The sequence below is a fragment of the Ambystoma mexicanum genome, chromosome 1q (genome assembly GCF_040938575.1).
Source record: "Ambystoma mexicanum isolate Mex_15411 chromosome 1q, UKY_AmexF1_1, whole genome shotgun sequence".
Taxonomy (NCBI): Eukaryota; Metazoa; Chordata; class Amphibia; order Caudata; family Ambystomatidae; genus Ambystoma; species Ambystoma mexicanum.
In genome coordinates, this window is record NC_090922.1 from 931,171,151 (window position 1) to 931,191,800 (window position 20,650).

The 20,650-nt window shown below is 49.1% G+C and overlaps 1 protein-coding gene and 1 long non-coding RNA gene across 2 annotated transcripts in view; both read left to right on the forward strand.

Annotated features, from left to right (window-relative positions):
* DBT (dihydrolipoamide branched chain transacylase E2) overlaps nt 1-20,650 on the forward strand; it is a 490,460-nt gene that overhangs the window by 457,107 nt on the left and 12,703 nt on the right. Inside the window, exon 10 of the mRNA XM_069641585.1 lies at nt 12,438-12,509. Within this exon, the coding sequence (XP_069497686.1) occupies nt 12,438-12,509 (72 nt within the window). The remainder of the gene's footprint in view (nt 1-12,437; nt 12,510-20,650) is intronic.
* On the forward strand, nt 14,038-16,114 carry LOC138521952 (uncharacterized). Its single transcript, XR_011283190.1, has 2 exons — nt 14,038-14,660; nt 15,273-16,114. It is a non-coding gene; the product is annotated as an uncharacterized lncRNA (long non-coding RNA).

The following is a 20,650-nucleotide window of genomic DNA, read 5'->3' on the forward strand; positions in this document are numbered from 1 at the left end:
TTGTATTTCTGTGAAATGGATGGAGGCAGTACTGGGTGTACTCGTGTTGCTGCTGACATTAGTGATTTGGCGGATGACTTGCCTGTCACTCTGCAATCGAAGCACCTGTTGAAAGGCCTGCCGGTCAGCTTGCACTTGGTGAATTTGCAAATGCAGCATCTGTTCTAGGTGTTGCTGACCCTCCAATAGCTTTTTGATGATTATCTCCGTGGCGCTCTTATCTCACCGCTGCCATCACTTTTGGGTGCTAGAAAGGCCGGAAAAGGAACTGTGTTTTATTGAAGGAAATATTAACCTTGAGCTTACAAGGATAAGAAAGTCATCTAGTGAATTATAGGGGATGAGGGCTCCTCTGTAGTCTAATCACTGATCTTCTTTGCCTTCTCCTGCAATCAATATGCCCAGCACTGTCCCATACGCTCGGTCACCCTCCTCTTCCAAGAAAGGAGAAAATCCGAGGGAAACATGCATTTCATTCGGCTGTTAACTTAGCCAGTGCTCCAGATAAGATTTGCTTATCTGTCTGCTACTGTACCTTGAAATCGGGTGTTACTTGACGGGTTACCGCTCGGCTGCTCTTGAAACTGAAGAAATTTGACCACATTACTTACCCCCTGCTCTGAAATCTTTACTGGTTTCTGGTGAGGAAACGGATAGCCTTCAAGGGTATGTGTATTGTTTTGTAAAATCTTTCTCGGGCCATATACCTCTCCTTTTTCATCTAAACTCAAAAAGCTGCACTGCTTGCTGTGCCCTCAAATAGTCAATTGAACACAATAACCGCCCCCTTCGCCCCCCCCCCGTCATACCTGCCTAACCTCCTGAAAGACCCTGGAATCTCAGGAATGTTGTTATTCTTTCCAGGTCCCGTCATATTCTCCACCTGATTGGCTGCCGCTGGTAGCCAATCCGGTGGAGGTGTGGACCTAGAAACAGCGCGAAATGCAAGGAGCAGAGGGAGCTGCCGTGAGCCACCGAGCCTGCCTGCAGTGCTGCAGCCTGCCATCCGTGTGCGTGCCAACTGCCTGAGACTGTGTGAGCGAGGTTCGGGATCCACAAATTGAAGTGCCAGTATTTAATTTTGTGTCCATTTTCTGTCTACCTTTGCACTGCCTGCGTTCATTTTGCTTACTGTAGCGTTGAATGATTCATTCAATGCTATAGTAAGCAAAATGAGCGCGGCACTGCTGGTGAATACTGCTTTCAATCCAATGACACGGACTGAAAGCAGTATTCACCAGCGGTCGCATACACTCATTGCGAAAGGAACTGAAAATTAAAATAAACGCAGGCAGCGCATAGGTAGACACCGAATTTACCTTTTTGACAGGTAAGCGGGGTGTGTGGGTGGAGCTGTGTGAAAATGGGCGGCGTCTTGTATGGCTGTGGGCGGGGCATAAATCTCAGGAATTTTGATTTTCAAATGTAGGCAGGTATGCCCCCTCTGCAAGAAAAGGTGCGCATTTCTTCTGGGTGCTGTTAGCAGGAACCTGTAATCATGGGTGGAACACCCATGATTACAGGTAGGAGGGAGGTTAAAAATAAAACCTCAATTTCTCTGACAGAAATGAAAATGTGTTCTAAATTAATGTTAAACATTAATTTAAAACTCATTTTAATTTCTGTCAGAGAAATTGAGGTTTTATTTTTAACACTCTCCCTCCTACCTATAATCATTGGTGGAGCAAACCGATTTCTACCTCCTTAAGAAATGTAAAATCAAGTCTCCCATTCTTGGAACAAGAGTAGAAGTACACTAGAAATGCTTACACTTGTTCTATCAAAAATTGACTTTTGAAACGGTCTCTATTTCAAGCTTGCAATTTACCGCCTGCTTTGTTTTCAGCATATTGGACAATCGTGGGATGCAGAAATGGGGATCATATTGGCCATGTTATGTTACTGGCTTTCTCTCACAGCAAGAGTCAAATTAAAGACCATCCCTATTTCCCATAGAACTTTCAATGCTATAGGACCAGGATATATTTTTGACGGATTCAGATACCCACAAAACAATGATTACACTCGTCTTTATGGCTACAAATGATTGAAAATATCCCACAGCAGTGTTGGGCACAATATCCCTCAACAGTGTTGGCCATGATGTCTCTCTCCAGTGCAGGCAAGAGCACGACGTCCCTCTCCAGTAGGATAGGGCACGACGTCCCCATATCATTTGGAAGAGCAAAACATTGGGGGCAATCTGAGGCACTATAACCCTGGAGCAGAAGAAAATGGGCTAGGCACTGTATTCCTGGTTGGATTGCAAATAGCAAGCTGGGCACTACATCTCTCTGATGTAAACGTGTGACAAAGATGCAGCTGCGCACAATACACCTGTGCCTCCGAAGTGAGTCAAGAGGTGTCTGGTCGCTATATCCTTGAGCCTCTAAATGGAGAACCTGACCAAGACCAGTATACCTACCAGAAAGAGAAACCCTGTCACTTTATAGTTTGATCCATCCTGACAATGTTTTGTTTGAGTATTCCCAGAGAGTAACACCCTGTTTTTAGTAGGTGAGGAAAAACGCATGGTTATCTAGGCATGTCTCAATACCCCTACATTTTGCACAAGACAGAAAACCGAAGCCACTGTTGGTCATTTCCCAGGGAGAGAATAATGACTTGGGTCATCTGGCAGGTTGTAGACCTATCTAACCGGGAACGTTGAAATCTTCTGCTTTAACACTCCGTGACACTTTCTGCTTAAGACGTCCCTGGAGAGAGCCTAGTTTAGTTTCAGGTAAATCCTAATTTGTATCGAGCTACTTGAATTTAGATGGCTTCTGAAACAGTACACTGAAAAAACATGCCAAACAAATAGTTCCTGCTTTTGTGATAAGTAATGCCTGGCGACAATACCCACATTGCTCTTTTTGTCCATCTATAAGGAAAGCAAACATCCCACTAGTTGAAACAATTATTAAAAGCCTTAAAGTCCTGGGGGTGATTTGATATCCTAGTTACATTACCATTGTAGAACGGTTTTGATTGATGCTTTAATCGATCCCAACTGTCTGGCTTTGCTTTTTCATGTGTTTCTTTACAAAGCTAATTGCATCCACGTGTGATGGGTCTCCAAACGATTTTTACTTCAACCATGATGGCCATTTCCACTGATAGTTATAAATCCAATTAGACCCGGCAAGAGTCAAGCAGAATGCAACACGCATTCTGATTGGCTCTCGCCGGGTCCTTACCCGGCCGAGAATCCTTTGATTATTCTTCTTCTTAATTATCGGATGCGTGGGCGGACCCACGCAGGCGCTTCCCCATCCTAAAGGATGATGTGCACCAAATCCACCAATCAATACTTAGCTCACATAAACTCACAACTCCTCCCGCCGCCCCGTCTGCCTCACAAAATCCAACAACACACTGCTCCGCCTCCTGCCTCTCACCCCGCCACTCAGCTCAGCCACACCCAGCGCAGACAACCGAACCCTTATCAATGCTCTCGCCTCAACATGTCTCTCACACCTAAGCAGCAGAAAATGTCCCACAGTCTCAGGCACCCCACACACCGAACAGTCCCTCGACTCACGCTTTTGCATTCGAAACAGTCATTCAGCCCCACATGCCCTATCCTCAACCGATTCAGCATCACCTCCTCCCACCTCCTCCATTCCAGACTCCCCGCAGCCACCTTCACCGCCACTATCCCACGAACACCAAACATCCACCTCTCCTGCCACTCATCCATGACCTGTCTCACCACCACAGCCTTCACCTCATCCACACTCAAAGGCAACCTCACATGAACCGCTCCCCTTCTCATACACTCACCCGCCGCCAGATCCACCAAATCATTACCCAAAATGCCACTGTGACTGGGGACCCATGCCAACTCCAAATCCATTCCCCCCACGCACACACTGATCAATCTTCCTCCTGATGTCCAAAATCGCATCCTTCCTATCACCATCACCTGCCACAATCGCCTGCAACCCACTCGATGAATCCGAGAACACCACCACCTTCTCATACCCCAACTCGCATACCCTACGAATCGCCAATGCAATCGCCACCAACTCAGCCGTACAAATAGACGCATCATTCGTCATTCGCCCCACTTTATACTCGGCCGGGACTCCAGCTGCCTTGTCCTCGGCGGGGAGGCGTGACAGCCCCTCAGCCAATGAGGAGGCTCGAAGCGGGGCCATCCCCGCTCCGAGCCTCCCCACGGCTGCGAGGCTGCCTCTGCCCCCCGCTAGGGACTCGGGTAAGCTTTTTTTTTTCCCCTTCCCTCCCTCCTCCCTACCCCACCCCATTTACCTTCTTGCTCCCGCGTCCCTGGTGGGGGACGATGGCAGCCTCCAGCAGTGTGGAGACTCTGCGCCTCCACACAGCTGGAGGCTTCCATCGTCCCCTGGCAGGGACAAAGGTACTTTATTTATTTATTTTTTTTCTCCCCAACCTCCCAACCCCACTTACCTTCTGCTTCTTTTTTTTCTGGAGCGGACGCGCTGGGAACACTTGTGACCGCTCCCGAAGGCCGCCATGGAAAGAGAAAATGGACTCCCGTTTTCCCTTTCCCGGCAGCCATTTTCTTGGTCTTTTTTTTTGTTTTTTTTTTTTTTCTGTCCCGAAACGCCACAGCTTTTCGGGACAGAAAAAAATGCTTTTAGTGCCCCGATCACGCATATAATGCGGGCCGGGGTACTAATAGCAATATGACCCTCGCGGCGGGGGCATTACCGACTCTAGTAATGCCCCGGGGCTTTCGCTATAACTATGGGCCCCGGGGCATTACCTGAGTTGGTAATGCCCCCGCCGCTCGGGTCATATTGCTTAAATATTGACATACCATTATGCTTTTCATGCTAGATTCCTCAAGCTCTACAATAATTTAGCCTACTAGACTTCAGGAGGGGTCATTATCATGGGATAAAGACACGCCACTTTCTTCTCTGGCCATATGTTTCGGGAAGGGTCATGATCCCAACTGATAATGATCTCCTCCTGAGGTCTGTAAAGTTATTAGAACTCGTTGGTAGCAGCCTTACATGTTTTGGAGCTTTGGTGCTGCAGTAAAAAAAAGTAAATTTTGAGCGTTTCAATTAAATACTTGGTTAAAGAGGAGCAGGTTTAACATGAGCATGCATTATGGGTTGTGTGAAAGTAAACCGTTTCTCTGAACGAAAGATAAAGCATTTTCCTATGTTTTAGTTTTCTTGTTGATGTGCTAAATAACATGGTGCAGTGAAAAAAATGGTTCTTAGTGGGGGGGGGGGGGGAGTGTCTTGTTGAAGTACCTATTGGCAGCAGATGTCTTTACTTCGCTGTCTCTTTGGCAGGTTCAATGTTCAGAATGCAGTCAATACCAGCAGTTATTGACTGCACTCTGAATATTCTGATTGACTGAGAGGAGGTCAATAACTATTTCCATGTGATAGGTTTTATTATTATCCAGTTAATCCTGCTCAATGTGTTGACCACAGAAGAATGACGTAACAAGCCTGGTCTGCCAGGGTTCACACCTCTGCGGCAAAAGCTGAATATACATAGCTTGAGCCATCTTGCACTTCCCCAATTTCCCCTAATTTTTAAACTGCAATGGTTGGCAACATTCTACGTGAAATTGGCAATTAATAGAATGTTGAGAACCCATGCCAGCCCATTCCAACATGTTGCTTTTACCTGAAGGAGTCTATCAGATGAGGCCCTTTTAGGGATTTTCTTAGCTACATGTTAAATGTGATGAAGTAGATTTGTGCCGGGGCATCATAGGTTTTGAGCAAACACGAGCACATTTAGAAATGGTAGAAGAGAAATTAAGCGTTCTGTTTCTAAGTCCTTTACTTCAAGCTCAAAGGTCCTGCTCTAGTGTTTGTAGTAACTAGTTTTGAAAAGGTATCATGGATTTGATGGGTGGCTTTCAGAAAATGTAGAGGATGTGTTACAAGTTGTATTTTCAGTGCTTTGTGTTGGTGTGTTAACACTTTCGATATACCAAAACCTGTTTCAAGATATTACACCCATTACATACCTGCATGAGATTTTTCTTTTACCCTATTAATTAAAAATAATTAGAAACTTAACATTTACTTGGTACTTAAAACGTGTGCAAATTCACTCAATCCGAACTGGTAGAAAAATGATAGGATTGTGTGCTTAGTTGAAAACTCCAAAGTGAGTATTCATCTTTTTACTTGACATTCTTCGGAAATACTTCCCATTGCCTGACTGTTTGGTAAACCAATAATAATGTGAGTGATGAAACTAAACTGCAAATATGCAAAGTATGCTTTCTCCAGCATTGGATCTTTCATGGATTCACATGCTGTGAATATTTCCCCGTCAGGCTGGGAAACCTCGGTAACTTTAACTTAGCGTTTTCCTATGGAAAACTTCGACACTTTATTGTCCTATCGACGTTCTTTTTGGGTGCTTTAGCCCACCCAAAAGGACGTCCGGTATAAAAAAAACCCTGCCCTTGCGGCTTCCCTTCAGATTTCAACCCTCTCCAAACTGTTGGGATCACCTTGTGTTCTCTTCGTGGTTTACACATGCTTTTTGTATCCGACCAGTATGTCATCTGTGGCCCAGAAAAAATCAGTTTAGGCCTTGTGCTACCTGCGGCCTTAAGAAGGTCTTCGAAGGGGATGGCCATTCGGACTGTCTCTACTGTCTATACCTCCATCATTCGGCAGAGGCCTGCGAGATATGCAAAGGGTATTCGCAGTAGACTATGAAGGACTGTAACCGCCGGCTCATGTGTTGGCTGAACGAGGGCACTTACTCGGCCTCGGAAGTGGGTTCGGCCCGGGGATCTTCAGTGAGGTCAGAGAAGGCCTCTGAGCAGCAGCAGGCGGCATCAGCGGAACCCCCTGCCAAGAAGCAATGGACTGAGTTGCCTACGTCGGAGATGGGGAGAGGTAGCAAGTACTCTACATCCAGGTTGCATCAGTCTCAGGGGGCGAGTGGCTCCTCGTTATCCAAGGCAGGTTAGCCTGACCAATCCAAAAGGTCTGGTGGTAGACCCGAGAAGTCAAAGGTGTCGGACAAAGGATTGAAGAAGCCGAGGGAGTCTTCCTTGAAGCACTCGTCGAAAGATCATCAAAGGTCCTCGTCCAGCTGGGATTCTTTGAAGCACTGATCTGGTTCTTTGTCCAAAAAGTTTGGGTCACCAGTGAAGGCTAAGACCGCGGTTCTGACGACAAGAGCATCGACAGATGTTCCCTCGCTCGTCGATGGTGGCGTGACGATCTGCTTTTCCTTTGTCGATGGTGGTGTCATTGGCGCCGTCCATGACTGTGACTGACAGCGGTCCGCTGCTGTCGTCGTCGACACGGATGGAGACGGAAGGCTTGTCAACGGGTGGGCCGTGGCAGTCGGCCGGCTTTGAGCCCTTGCTTCCTGTGGACATTCTACAACAAGAGGCGGTGGCGTACTCGTTTCCTCGGGGTTGGAGGAGGAACAGGAGCCACTTTTCGATCCGTTGGCATTGTGTCTGCAGAGTGCACGGCCGTCGGCGTTGAGTGGGGTGGGGACTGGGCCGCCCCTTTACCCGTTGGTGAATCCCCAATCCCTGCTATCCATGCAGGTATTAAATACACTCCAGTCATTGTTGGGGGAACTGGATGCAAGGCTGCCACTGCCTCAGAGTTCATCGGTTCCGGTGGGGGGAAGTTTGCCTGGTGAGGCCCGTGGGAAGTCGCCTCCGAATACGGTTGCCATTGCCTGTGGGATCGGATCGTCCACAGTCATCCTGAAGAGGGCGAGTTGCCTGATTCTGACCCGGAGAGTGCTCCGCATGATACCCTGTTGACAGTGTCTTTGTCGCCGATGAGGGGTGATGACTTGGATACAGATCCTGAGATGGAACAGCCCAGGAGCCCGGCGCAACCATCACCGCCAGATGATATTGGGGTGTTCCACACCATGATGGCGAAGGCATGTCAGGAGTTTGGTTTGGCTCCCCTGGAGGAACGTAAGGACTGCTTTCTTTTCGACCATATGGGCAAGCAACAGAAGGTGGTTTTTATCGGTTCCAGTTCTCGACCATGTGTGGCAGGAGAGCCTGCGCACGATGTGCCACCCATTTTCTGAGCCTGCAGTGAAGGGACGTCTAGAAAAGAAGTTCAAGGCTCCTGAATCTACCCCCAGGTGTCTCATGTCGCAGCCAGAGTTCGTGGTTTCAGCAGCGGCTAGTCGGAAGACTGGACAGTGAGGAAGGAAACAAGACTCATTTGGGAAGAAGGTCCTGATGGTAGGGTCTACTACTGTTAAAGCTGCAAATTCCTTGGTGATTATGGCCAGTTATGATCGGGAAATGTGGCATAGACTGGCCCCGATTCTTGAACATCTCCCAGAGCAACACCGCAAGGAGGCAATGCTGTTGGTTCGAGAGGGGGAGGAGGCCTGTAACCACAGCATCAATATTGCAGTGGACCTGACGGAGTCGGGGTTTAAGCAAATAATGGTGTGGTGCTCCGACGGCAGGCCTTGCTGAAGAGTACGGATTTTCGTCCTGAAGTCCAGTGTAAGGTCATGGATATGCCCTGTGAGGGTGAACATTTGTTTGAAGAGAAGATGAGGCCCTGAAAGGGATGAAAGAAGATACTGAGAAAGTCTTTGGGTTCCCTGCAAAGGTGGCCGCTCTTTTCGCTTCTTGCGTTTCATGGTGCCTCGGATAATGCCTGGTTTGCCTCCTCCAGAGATCGGAGTTACGGGCGCTCTGGCTACTCGTCTCGGGGATAACGCCGCTCAGTCCATTCGGCTCAGAAGAACAGACTTTCAAGCCCAGTGCAAGAAGGTTCGCAAGCCTCGGCTGCTAAGGGGAGGCAGTCAGAGTCTCAACAATGACTGCCATATGGACAGTCTGCTGGGGTCCAGCGTGGCGAAACATGTCGACGAGTGGAAACTTATAACTTCAGATCGATGGGCGCTGGACACAGTACGTCTTGGCAACTCGGAATTTCCGCGTCCTCCGGTCTCTATTCCGCCGGTGTGTGGCGCAGCCGCATCTTCCAGTCTTGCGGCAGGTGGTGGTACTCATGCTAGGGAAAGAGACGATGGAACTAGTTCTGGTCGTGGAGCGCGGACAGTGGGCTGGGGTGAGGAGTCTACTCATGATACTTTGGCGTGAAAAAGCCCAATGGCAAGTGGAGGCCTATTCTGGATCTTTGGGCGTTAAACAATAATCTGCAATGCCTGAAGATCAAGATGCTCACACTTCAGGATGTCATATGCTTGGTGCAGCTGGGCATGTTCCTGGCATTGCTGGATCTGCAAGATGCTTACTTTCACATTCCGATGAGGCGAAAACAGCGCAAGTTCCTGCGTTTTGTGGTCGGAGAAGATCATTACCAGTTCTGGGTCCTTCAGTTTGGCCTGAAGTCTTCCCCCAGGACGTTTACGAAGTGTCTGGCTCCGGTGGCTACCTTCCTCCGCAGGTAAGGCCATCATGTATACCCCTACCTGGACGATTGGTTGGTAAGGTGTGTGTCACCGGAATGGGTAAGGGAGTCTCTCATGGCGTCCATTGGCCTGTTGCAATGGCTGGGATTCGCCGTCAACTTAGAAAAATCCTTTTTGATGCCGTCCAGGGAGTTGGTGTTTCTCGGGGTGCAATTTCTGACCAAGGACAATCTGGTAAAACCTTCCAGCGAGTGAGTGGTGAATTTGTGGTCAAAGGCAGGCTAGTTGGGGGGAGGTACTGTGATCTCGGTCTGAAGTTACATAGTGCTCTTGGGTGAAATGGCGTTGTGTATCCCGCTCCTTCCCAATTGCCGCCTGTTCATGAGACCAGTGCAGGAGTTCCTCGCAGACAGGTGGTCGAGGATTATGGTCGGACAAGCCGGTTGTCGACGAGAGGTTGATGGAAGCTGTTCAGTGGTGGACTTGGACGCACAATCTTGTACAGGGCATGTCCTGCTGGATCCAGAGTTTCAGTTCACGATCGTGGCAGGCGCCTCCCAGGTAGGGTGGGGGGGGGCACCTCGACCAGTCACAGGTACGGGGCCTATGGTCTCGGGAGGAGGCCTTGTTGCAGATCAATGTGCTCGAGTTGAGAGCAGTGCATTGGTCCCTGAGGTTTCTTCCGCACATCTGCGGGACAGCGGTGAGGGTGTTAACAGACAATACCACCACTATGTTCTATTTGAGAAAGCAGGGCGGCACACATTCCCGGTCCTGTCGAAGGAGGCGCAGGAGGTTTGGGATTGGTCTCTGGCTCAAGGGATCTTTATTGTGGCTCAGCAGGGACACCAGTCAGCTACACGAGTGGCGGCTGAAGACACAGCAAGTGGCAATAATCTTCCGGCGATGGGGGGGGTCCCCCAATACACTTGTTCACTACGATGGAAAACGAACAGTGTCCTGACTTTGCCAGCCGAGGGGCTCATCCGCAGTCGATGGGGGGGGTGCGTTCTTGATACCATGGGTGGGCCTCCTCGTGTATGCGTTTCTATGCATTTCCACCATTTCCGTTGATTCGGAGGTCCATCCTGTGGGTGCGGAAGTACCGGTCCAGGGTGATTTTGGTAGCTCCATTCTGAACCAGGCAGAGGTGGTTTTCAGATCTTCTGCATCTAGCGGTGGAAGAGCCATTTCGTCTAGGAGCAGACCAGGATCTTCTGTCTCAGGACGGCAGCAGTGTGTGGCGTCACAATCCGGCATCTCTCAGCCTGGCGGCGTGGCTCCTGGCCACTCAGAGTTCGGTCATCTAGTTATCTCCCAGGAGTGTCGCTAGATCTTGGAAGCAGCAAGGTCCCCGTCTACCAATGTCTCAAATGGTCGTATGTGGGCGAGGTTCTGTGCCTGGTGTGAGGTCACCCTGAGGGGCAGCCATTGGACGTCTCTCCGGCCCAGGTTCTCTCGTATTTGTTACATCATTCGCAAGGGGGCTCGGTCTTATCTATCAAGGTGAATTTGGCAGCAATGTCTAGATTTACAAGGATGCGTCATGCGGCTCCTCTGTTTAGTGATCGCTTGGTGAAGCATTTTCTGAAAGGACGGTTTTACACTTTTCCCCCAGAGAAGCGTTTTGCACCGTTGTGGAGCCTCAATGTTGTTCGCTCTGCACTGATGAAATCTCCATTTGAACCCATGTCGACGGCTTCTTTGAAGTTCCTCTTGTGGAAGCTGGCGTTTTTAGAGGCAATTACCTTGGCTAGACGGGTGTATGAATTGCAGGCGCTGGTCATTGACCCGCCTTATCTGAGATTTGAGGGACAAAGTTCTCTTGGCTACTAACCCACACTTTAAGCCTAATGTGCCGTCAGCATTTCACAAACTGGCGTCTATTGCCTTACCCTCGTCTTTGCTAATGCATCCACGCCGGCAGAGAAGGCCCTTCATTCTCTGGATGTTAAGAGTGCACTGAAGTTTTATTTGAACTGTACCCAGGATTTCCAGAAGTCGAAGCAGCTGTTTGTGGCATTTGATCCCTCCAGGGGTACTCTATTTCCAAACAAGGACTCTCCCGATGGGTCTCGTCTACAATTTCCTTTTGTCATGCAAAAGCTGGCAAGTCTTTGAGGGGCACTCCGAAGGGTCATTCTACACGGTCCACAGCACCATCAGTGGCGCTATGGTCTGGTATACCGCTTGTGGACATTTGCCAGGCAGATTCCTGGGTGGTGCAGCATACCTTCACCAGGCCCTACTGTCTGGGGCAGCAACATGTGAAAGATGTGCAGGTGGGACGCGCGATCCGCCAACACCTGTTTCAGTAAGGTAGGCCCTGCAGCTTCGGGGGTTTTCTATTTTACTTTGTCACTTGCTGGTTGTGTATTCTCATGCATGTTAGTGGATATTAGTGATTGGTTTGCCTGTGATACACCACCACACATTGATCATACTTTTATGTAATCTATTCACAGCATGTGAATTCATGAAAGATCAATGCTGGAGAAGGGAGTAGTTTCTTACCTGTAACTCAATTTCTCCAGCGTTGGTATCTTTCATGGATTCACATGCGCCCCCCGGCCGACCCTGCAGGCAAACCGTGGTTCGGGGTCCCTCTACTTTGGAGGTTTAAAATCTGAAGGGAAGCCGCAGGGGTGGGGCCATTTATACCAGACGTCCTATTGGGTGGGTTAAAGCAACCCAAAAGAACATTGGGACACTAAAGTATTGAAGCTTTCCATAGGAAAACGCTAAATTAACGTTACTGAGATTTCCCAGCCTGACGACAGGGAAATATTCACAGCATGTGCATCCATGAAAGATGCCAACGCTGGAGAAATGGAGTTACAGGTAAGAAACTACTCCCTTGTTATGGATGTTGATGTGCATAATAGTTTTTGGCAATATTGCAGACAGCAATGGGTAGCATGCATATGACGATAGTCCTAAAAGCAAAAACAACTGAAATATACCTGTATGTATTGGTTTAAAGCATCAGTACGAAAATATAAAAATGTATCTTGTTTTATAACCTCTTGAGTAATATAATTGCAAATAAAACAAAATCATTTTTACTTCACTAGATTGGTGGTACCTATGCAAAACCAGTGATCCTTCCTCCTGAAGTAGCAATTGGAGCACTTGGAAAGATGCAGGTTGGTTTGCCAAACTGTCACATGTATCTTAATTTTTTATGTATATATCACGTGTAGACTTTTTTTAAAGCTTTCTTTCCACATTGAGGCAACACATCTTTAAAAACATGTCTTTTTGTAGTTTGGCAAAGGTTGATATTCCAACAGAAGGTCAGATGATGCAGCGTTTAAATAATAAAAAAACATTGCCAGATCCTCGCAATTCAATCTGAGACCGTTACACTATGACGGCAAAGCTGGCGAGGCGGCAAAAGGGTCAAAATAGTGTGTGTAGCGAGAGCTATCCTGCTCCGTGGCTGACTGTTGCAAGAGGGACCTGTGTGCAATAGCAGAGCTACTTGCATCCATTAGATGGAAAAAGATCACAATTGAAGTCAGTTGGTTTTCCATCATATCCATTCCCGTTTTCATGCCTAACAAGGCCACTGCGAGTTTAAGAATAACGTCCTTTTTGAAAATGCGAGCAATAAATCCTTTGGAGGCCCCCTTCATCATGGTCAAGAATGTTCCATCCAATGTGTAGAATGGTAGCATATTTGTAGCAGGTTTGTCAACCAAAAATGTGTTTCCACTTAGTAAATTAACAATCAACTGGGGCTGGGTATTCCCATTAATGTTAAAAGTATTTTTAGATTTAGGACACTAATTGCAACCCGTATATTCTCTCACCCTATAATACTTGATTAAGAAGGTGAGATGTGTTCATAGACCTGGATATGATAGGAAAGTGTTTCCTTAGTGCCAATTGAGCTTTTAAAAGAAAACCCACAAAGTTCTGCTACTCAGTGACTGTCTTGCCAAGTACTGATGATGCCCAGCAGAAAGTTAACAGTTATTGTCTTTAATATATGGATATTGGCAGGATCAATTATGCACCATGGCCGGCAGGCCCATCTGAGTAGAATCCCACCAGCACTAGGTTTGAAAACCGAGCACCCCTGACAGTTGAGCAGCTCTGACTTTTATAGCAGTGTCCATTTACCTTGAGCACGTGAAATGTTTACAAATTTCAGGCAATTTCCTCCTAGCAGATGGAAATCCATCACAAGGCTATTACTACTTGTAATGTTAATTGATACACCAGAAGATATCGCCACCCTCAATCTGGCTGCAGCGGACTCCCCAGTTTGTTCAGAGGGACAGTATTTTACCATGGTAGTTTTGGATGGGGGTTGGGGGCTGGTTAACAGCAGTATAGGGTCTAGAGGGGAAGGAATGGGGGAATAGAACAAGAGGTATGGAGGGCTGCTACCCATAAAAAATTGTGTGGGAAGTTAGCCCATTCGGCCAGATGTCCCAGATCCACACAGGAATTCTTCCACCCACTTTGCTGTTATCTCCCTACATCTTATTAAAGGGGTAGTTTGGTCATAAAAGTTGTTGGCCTAATCGATTGTTCTTTTTCTCACTTGAACAGATGCAAAAACGACAGGTCTGGTACCGCCATCTTGTGCTAATTTTATCCGTTGATCCATCGCCCTAAGTTCAAGCCTTTGTGGCACTGATTCAGATCACCTGCCCCTAATGCTGACATTACTAGAAGCTCACGCCCCGTTTCACAACGCCAATGCACGTCTCATGTCAACGTCCTCTGTGCACAATCTATTCCGGGTCTCCATGGAAATGCCAAGATGCATAGTTTCTCGTCAAGTGTAAACAAACCCTTTCTGATCACACAATGTTGGAGTTTCTTTTTCCTTCGTGTCAGTGTATTTCGTTTCAAGCTTCCCTGACTTGTTTCTGCTCTGTTCAGCTATCTGCCAAGTACGACACTGGTACTTATACTGCCTAATATGAATTAACTCAGTAGTCACTTTTCATTTCTCATACTATGAACAAATGTCTTTACCAAACCATATTTAAACCTGTGTCCTTGAGACCCTTTAAAGTTTGAGCCTATTAATCTGGTCTTTGCACTGTGTTTTTGTAACATGTTTTTTTCTTGGCTTGTCTTTCTTTAACATTCAATGTTAATGGGAAACCTCTTTTCTTTACTTTAGACAACATGTTTTTATTTACCTCACTGTTTCTGTGCTTCTTCACTATTCAGGAACTATGGCAACAATTCAGCTCTCTGTACGAGCCCGAATATTCAGCAGAGGAAATCCTTGCAAGAGAAAAAAGTCGAGATGATGTGGAATCCGATGAATCGTGAGTATCAATCAACGGATCCTAAACAGTTGCATGCAACACGTTTCCACCTGGTGTACCTGCCATGGTTGTGAGCTTATGGCTACTCTGGTGGAGAACTGCTGTTGCATAGAAAACTCTGGCTGCTTGGCCTACGTTGCCGAAGAAGAGACACCACTTCTATGCGTTACCGAGCTGAATGACATCAGGACCGTCTGCCTTACAAGATCCTTGTTGCGAATAATGACGGTTCTTATGCACGAACTTCGAGTTGCAGTTCGCCCTCGTAAACAATGTATGTTCTACATTTGACAACTGAGATGGCTAACATAAAATGGTGTTCCCCCACATCAATATAACTTTGATGGATCACTGACGGAAGCATTTTTCTGTAAATTGAATAAAGTATTCATTCTAATCTGAAACCAAACTGTTCATCTTTAGATTTATCGTCTGAACAATTACGTTTCTTTCACTTGTAAGTATCTCCCAAGCTGTTTTTGTCAGTACTTTAGATGAAAAAAGGTACCTTTTTAAAACATAACAATGCCTTACATTTTACAAGGTAATGCAAACAAGAAAATGCAATTGTTGGGTTCATTCAAGTAAACTATTTCTGTATCTCTTACACAGGTAGTGCAGACTTGTGGCATTTCATGCCTTCACATGGTGGATTCTTGGAAGACTGGGATTTTGCGTTCAAGTAATACCTGCCTGTGTGGTTTCGAGCCATTTGTGATGAATTCCCCAGTGAGCACGGATAATAATGGATTAATACAGACAGTACCTCAACGGCAGCATTAGAATTTGGCGTTTTATTGCCATCCACTTTACCAAACTAAATACAAAAAATATAAAATTAATGAACACGTCCAAACATCGAAGAGTATCATAAAAGATTTGTGTGCTTCAACAGGTTTACTGGCCTATCACAATCCCCTCATCCACATCTGTCTCCCACTGCTATCAATGACAGTTCGCACCTGTGGGTGTACGATCGCAAGGGGGCTGCACTGGGGTGGATTGAGGATGTCAAACATTGTCCTAGAGGCCTGGTGGTTGTCAACGTACACGTCACACATTCCCATACACACCCACTTCGGTAAATCCTTTATAAATACTGTGGGAGTTAACAAGAAAACATCTGTGAGATGAACAAGGAATATTGCCAGCTCTCCCCTTTTACCTTGCTTTCTGAGTCGGCTCATCTGTTTTAAGTAACAGTTAGTCAATTTGTTATTATTTTCCATAGTGTCAACGTACTTTGCTAGGCCACTTTCTATTGCTTTACACTCAATGTACACCATATTCTCATTTTATTTTATTCAAATGTCTACCCAATTATCAACCGTCTTACTCATTTCTATCTCTGTAATTAGCACATAACATTAGAGTATTGCTTCCAAATGTAATGTTTCGTAGTGCATATTTTCAATGCATGTTTGCTTTAGGTGACATGTTATGTAAAGTGCATTTCTTTTATTATCAAATAAATATGAGGTTTGAATTACTCACTGTGATGCTTTTTTAATAGTAATATTTAACAGATCATAGGGACCATCCAACAATGCCTTCTTTTATCATTTTGGGTTGTACTAATAACAGCCATCCTAGAAGTCAGAGTGCAATCCTGTCTGTATTTCCAAAGGATTTAAATTTAAGAAGAAAATGGCTCTTGAGCTGTTGATTTCCAGTGTCTGAAATTGAAAGCAGAGCCAGCGATGTCTTGGATGACGTGAGGGGTGATCGATAATGCCTCTAAAGCATGCACTTCTGAGAAGATATGTACGAACAGTCAAAGTACATTAAAAGCGTTGCACCAGACCCCTTCGCAAATTACTTTCCAATGCAGTTCCAAATGAATTTTAGCACAAGCAACCCAGTGGACGCTGGATTCTTTCAGTGTATTTGACCCTTTTCTAAATTTGCCTGTATAATGTCTTATAAATGACCAGTCAATATATTGAAATAGTGGGGGCATGGTTGAGCAGCCTACGGATGCAGACGTAAAGTTCTGCTGCTCCGCAGGGGCTGCTTTATCCTGATATTAAAATCCTGTTTTGACGGTGCAAACCTCATTTTGCTTCAAGTGGAATGAGGGGGGAAAGTCTCTTCCTCACCCCTTAGAAATCCTGGTAAAAATCGGGGTTTCCTATACCTTCCTGTGACCATGAGAACTGAGCGGGCCTGTGGTGATCTGAAGGAGGACCGCTGAATGGAGATGCGTCCCTGCACCGCGCCACTGAGGGGGAGGAGATGCAGAACATTGACTAAAGAGCTTGCCGGCCCGAACACGCACTAGGCACCACAACTCGACCTCAGACAAGAGCAGCACATAGAGGGATATCTCCGGAGCCCTTGCCTCATCGGTGCGAAGAGTCTGACGGGCGCTATCAGAGGCCCGACGAGACTGTGATCGGTGGCAGCCACACACCACCTGCAACACACACTCCTCAAAGGCTGGAGACGCACTGAATCCTGCTGCTGAGGGACTCTAACTGACCTGCAGGTGAAGAGGGCAGAATGGCTGGGACGCAGGCAGCAGGAGCGTCCTGCCCGACTCCTGCGTACTTCCCAGTTTGAGGGATAATGCCTTCGCAAACCACTGCCACGCGGTGGAGCCCCTTTTGAAGTACTGCAACATTGTGAGGGAGGTGGGGGACCCCGGATCACCGCGGCAATCAGCCTGACTCCCACCGACAAGTGTGGGCGGGAGTGAGATTGGCCCCCAATGGAAACGTGCAAAACTGCCTTGGGACCAGCCATCAAGCAGCGTTGCGCCTTAGGTGTGGAGGGTGTACTTCGGCCCGGGGACCCCCAGCGGCCACGACTAGTAGCCGAAAGACAGAGTGGAGCACATCTCATCGGGTCCACAAATACTGCCGCAGAGTCCTACCTGTGGCCTACCTCGGGGACCCAGCGTGGAAAACACTGGTGGATCCGGGTGATGGAGGAAGACCGGGGACCACGAGGAGTGCGACAGCCATATTAGCGGCAACCCCATACATGGCGACTCAAGTGCCATACCTGCCCTGGCCCCGGGTGGAGGCTGGGCACTGTAAGCGAGGTGGGGAAGACATTGGAATGTAAGCCCCCACCCCCCTGTGTAGGACAGAGGTCTTGCGGGACCCCCCCCCCAACAAAGCTGGGCCATGAACAGAGAGGCTTGGCCGAGCAGGCCCCCCCTCCCTTTCTTAATGCTGAAGACTCCTCTAATGCATTGAGAGGGCCTGGGCCGGCGGCACACAGTACCAGACACCTGCTTTAACTACGCTACTCCGCCGCTGCCACAAAATACAACGTGGCCCGCTAAGCAGACAGGGCATCAACAATGTCTCTTTCTCCAGCATGGGGTCTGGCATGGATTCACATGCTCATGAATATTCCCTGTCGTCAGGCTGGGAATCCTGTATCAGTTTCGTTTCTGATCTGTCTTTCGTAGTAATAACCAATCACTGGTCCCTGCGTCATGCTGACCACAGCCAATGATTGCCCTCTACCTAAGCACCGCCTCTGGCAGCCATCTTCAGATTTTTACCGCACGTTCATGTGTTGGGATCCTCGTGCTATTGCTCGCGAGTGCTATTTAGTGCTATTTTTTTACGTTTTTTTCTCAAAACTTCGTTTTTTCCGGTCAAAAGAGCCTCAAGCTCCACCGACTCTCCATCCGATCAACGGGGACCCGTGTCGGATTCGTCTGCGCCCCTCAAGGGTGAAGATTCCGTCGAGCTACGTTTTGGAGGACTCCAGAAGCTTCTCAGGCCCGGACATGGCCCAGGAGAAGGGAAGCACGACGCCCGGAAAGCTGTTCAGGGTCTGCCCTGGATGCCAGCTGCAGAACGTCTTTAAGGAGGACGAACACTCCTTTTGTCTCTACTGCTTACATGAGGACAAGACGCACGTGGAGAAGGACTGTGCGTTTTGCGGCAATATGTCGGAGCGGACCATGAAGGACCGCCACCAACGCCTCGCCAACTGGCTGGAAGGGAAGAGCCCGTCAGGCGAGAAGAAGAGGAAGAAATCCGAGCGGTCTTCTAAGACCTTTGAGGACGCCCCGGCGACGGGGGTCCAACACAAGGCCAAGCACCGCGAGTCCGCTGGCACCGGGAGCGCCGAACGGTCGGGCTCTACGGGCACCAGGCAGGGCGCACCCTCCCTGGCACCTTCAGCCACGAGCCAACGCTCTGGGTCGGGTAAGAGGAAGGGCGAGCACCCGGCGAAGCTCCTGGAGAGGCCCTGGTCGAGCTCGAAGGCCCCATCGGAGGGGGAGCGAGGCAGTGTCCCCCCCCCCCCTCAAGGATAAGGCGGTGAGCGCACCTAAGGTGGTAAAGGCCTTAATCCATCCGGCCAAGCCCTCTATCGATGCTGCCGCGGCGGCCCTGGCTCAGCCTGTGGAGGCTACACCAGTGGTGGCGACCTCGGGGCTCAGAGTCTCCCTGCCACCTCTGAGGGAGTCCTCTTTTGTGCCCATCGATAGGACCCCCGTGAAATCCCCGGCGGGGAAGAAAAAGGGGGGGCAGGGCGTCATCGTAGATTCGGCCTCAGAGGAAGAGCTGATCGAGGTCTTAAGCCACAGCCTCTGCGTGGATGAAGACCGGCCCGTCGGGATGGATCCTGACGCAGGTGACGACGACGGCGTCGAGGGTGCCAACGGGGCCCCTGATCGCCCGTCGGATTCCCCTCTGCCAGCGCCGCAAGACAACTCGGCGGCCATTTTGTTGGCTATACAGTCCTTATGCTCCGAGATAAGGACGAGACTACCGTTGCCGACGGAGGAGCCTCTCCCGTCGGGGGATCCTGAACCGGGACCTTCAGGTGTTCCCCCTCCCAAGAAAAGGATTCACCCTCCACCTCCTTTTCAGCCATCGCGACCCGTCCAGCCCTCCTCCCCGTCCACCCGAGGGGATGATACGGGGACTGACACGGCAGCGACGGGTACGGACGACTAGGTATACGACGAGGATCTCCCGTCTTCACCTCCCACCAGGGCCTCTCCGCCCGACGAGATTGGATCGTTCCACTCCATGATCGCCAGGGCATCCGAGCTTTTCCAACTCTGCCCTGAGGAGAAGAAAAAGGAAGGATTCCTTTATCAACGGCGCGAGGCCAAGAGGAAGATGGTCCTCGCGGTGCCTCTACTGGACGACATTTGGGATGAGGGCCTCGCCCTCCTCAAGAACCCTTCCACGACGCCAGCTAGAAGAGACCGGTACGAAAAGAAGTACCGGGTCCCGGACTCGCCCCCCCTGTGCCTCCGGGCGCAGCCTACCCCGGACTCCGTCGTCTCCGCGGCGGCCAGGAAGAAAGCGGGGGGGGCTGCGGCCTCCACATCGACTTCCCCACCGGGGAAATTGGACGCTATGGGACGCAGGGTCATCTCGTCTGCAGCAACGACGATTAAAGCGGCCAACGCCTTGGCTATCTGGGCCCGCTACGACAGGGAGCTATGGTACAAACTGGCTCCCCTGCTGGACTTCCTACCGGACGACAAGAGGGCGGATGCCCTGGAGATCCTACAGGAAGGTGAGGTGGCGTCGGACCACGCCATCACTATTGCGACGGACATCGCCGACACTGGATTTCGCCAGTTGGGCAACGGCGTGTGCCTTAGGCGGCGTGGATGGCTCAAGGCTACGGACTTCCTTCAAGATGTACAGACCAGAGTCCTGGACATGCCGTTCGATGGGAACAACCTGTTTGGGAAAACAGTGGACGATTCCCTTCAGGCCATTAAAGCGGACACTGAGACGGCCCGGGCCCTTGGGGTTCTACAGCAACGACGGACGCCCTTTCGGAGCAGCGGAGGCAAGGGCGCCTCCAAAAGTTCCGGCGGCGGTTTCTCTACCTACCGTCAAGCGGCCCGCTCGTCGTCTCAGGAGGCCTACAGAGGACGAGGCAAGTCTGGAGAACCCCGCCGTCGTCGCCAAGGAGGTCAAGGCGGCAAAGCCTCGTCGAAACAGGATTGAACCGGCCGTGGGGTCGGGCCCCCACCGAAGCACCCCGGTGGGAGG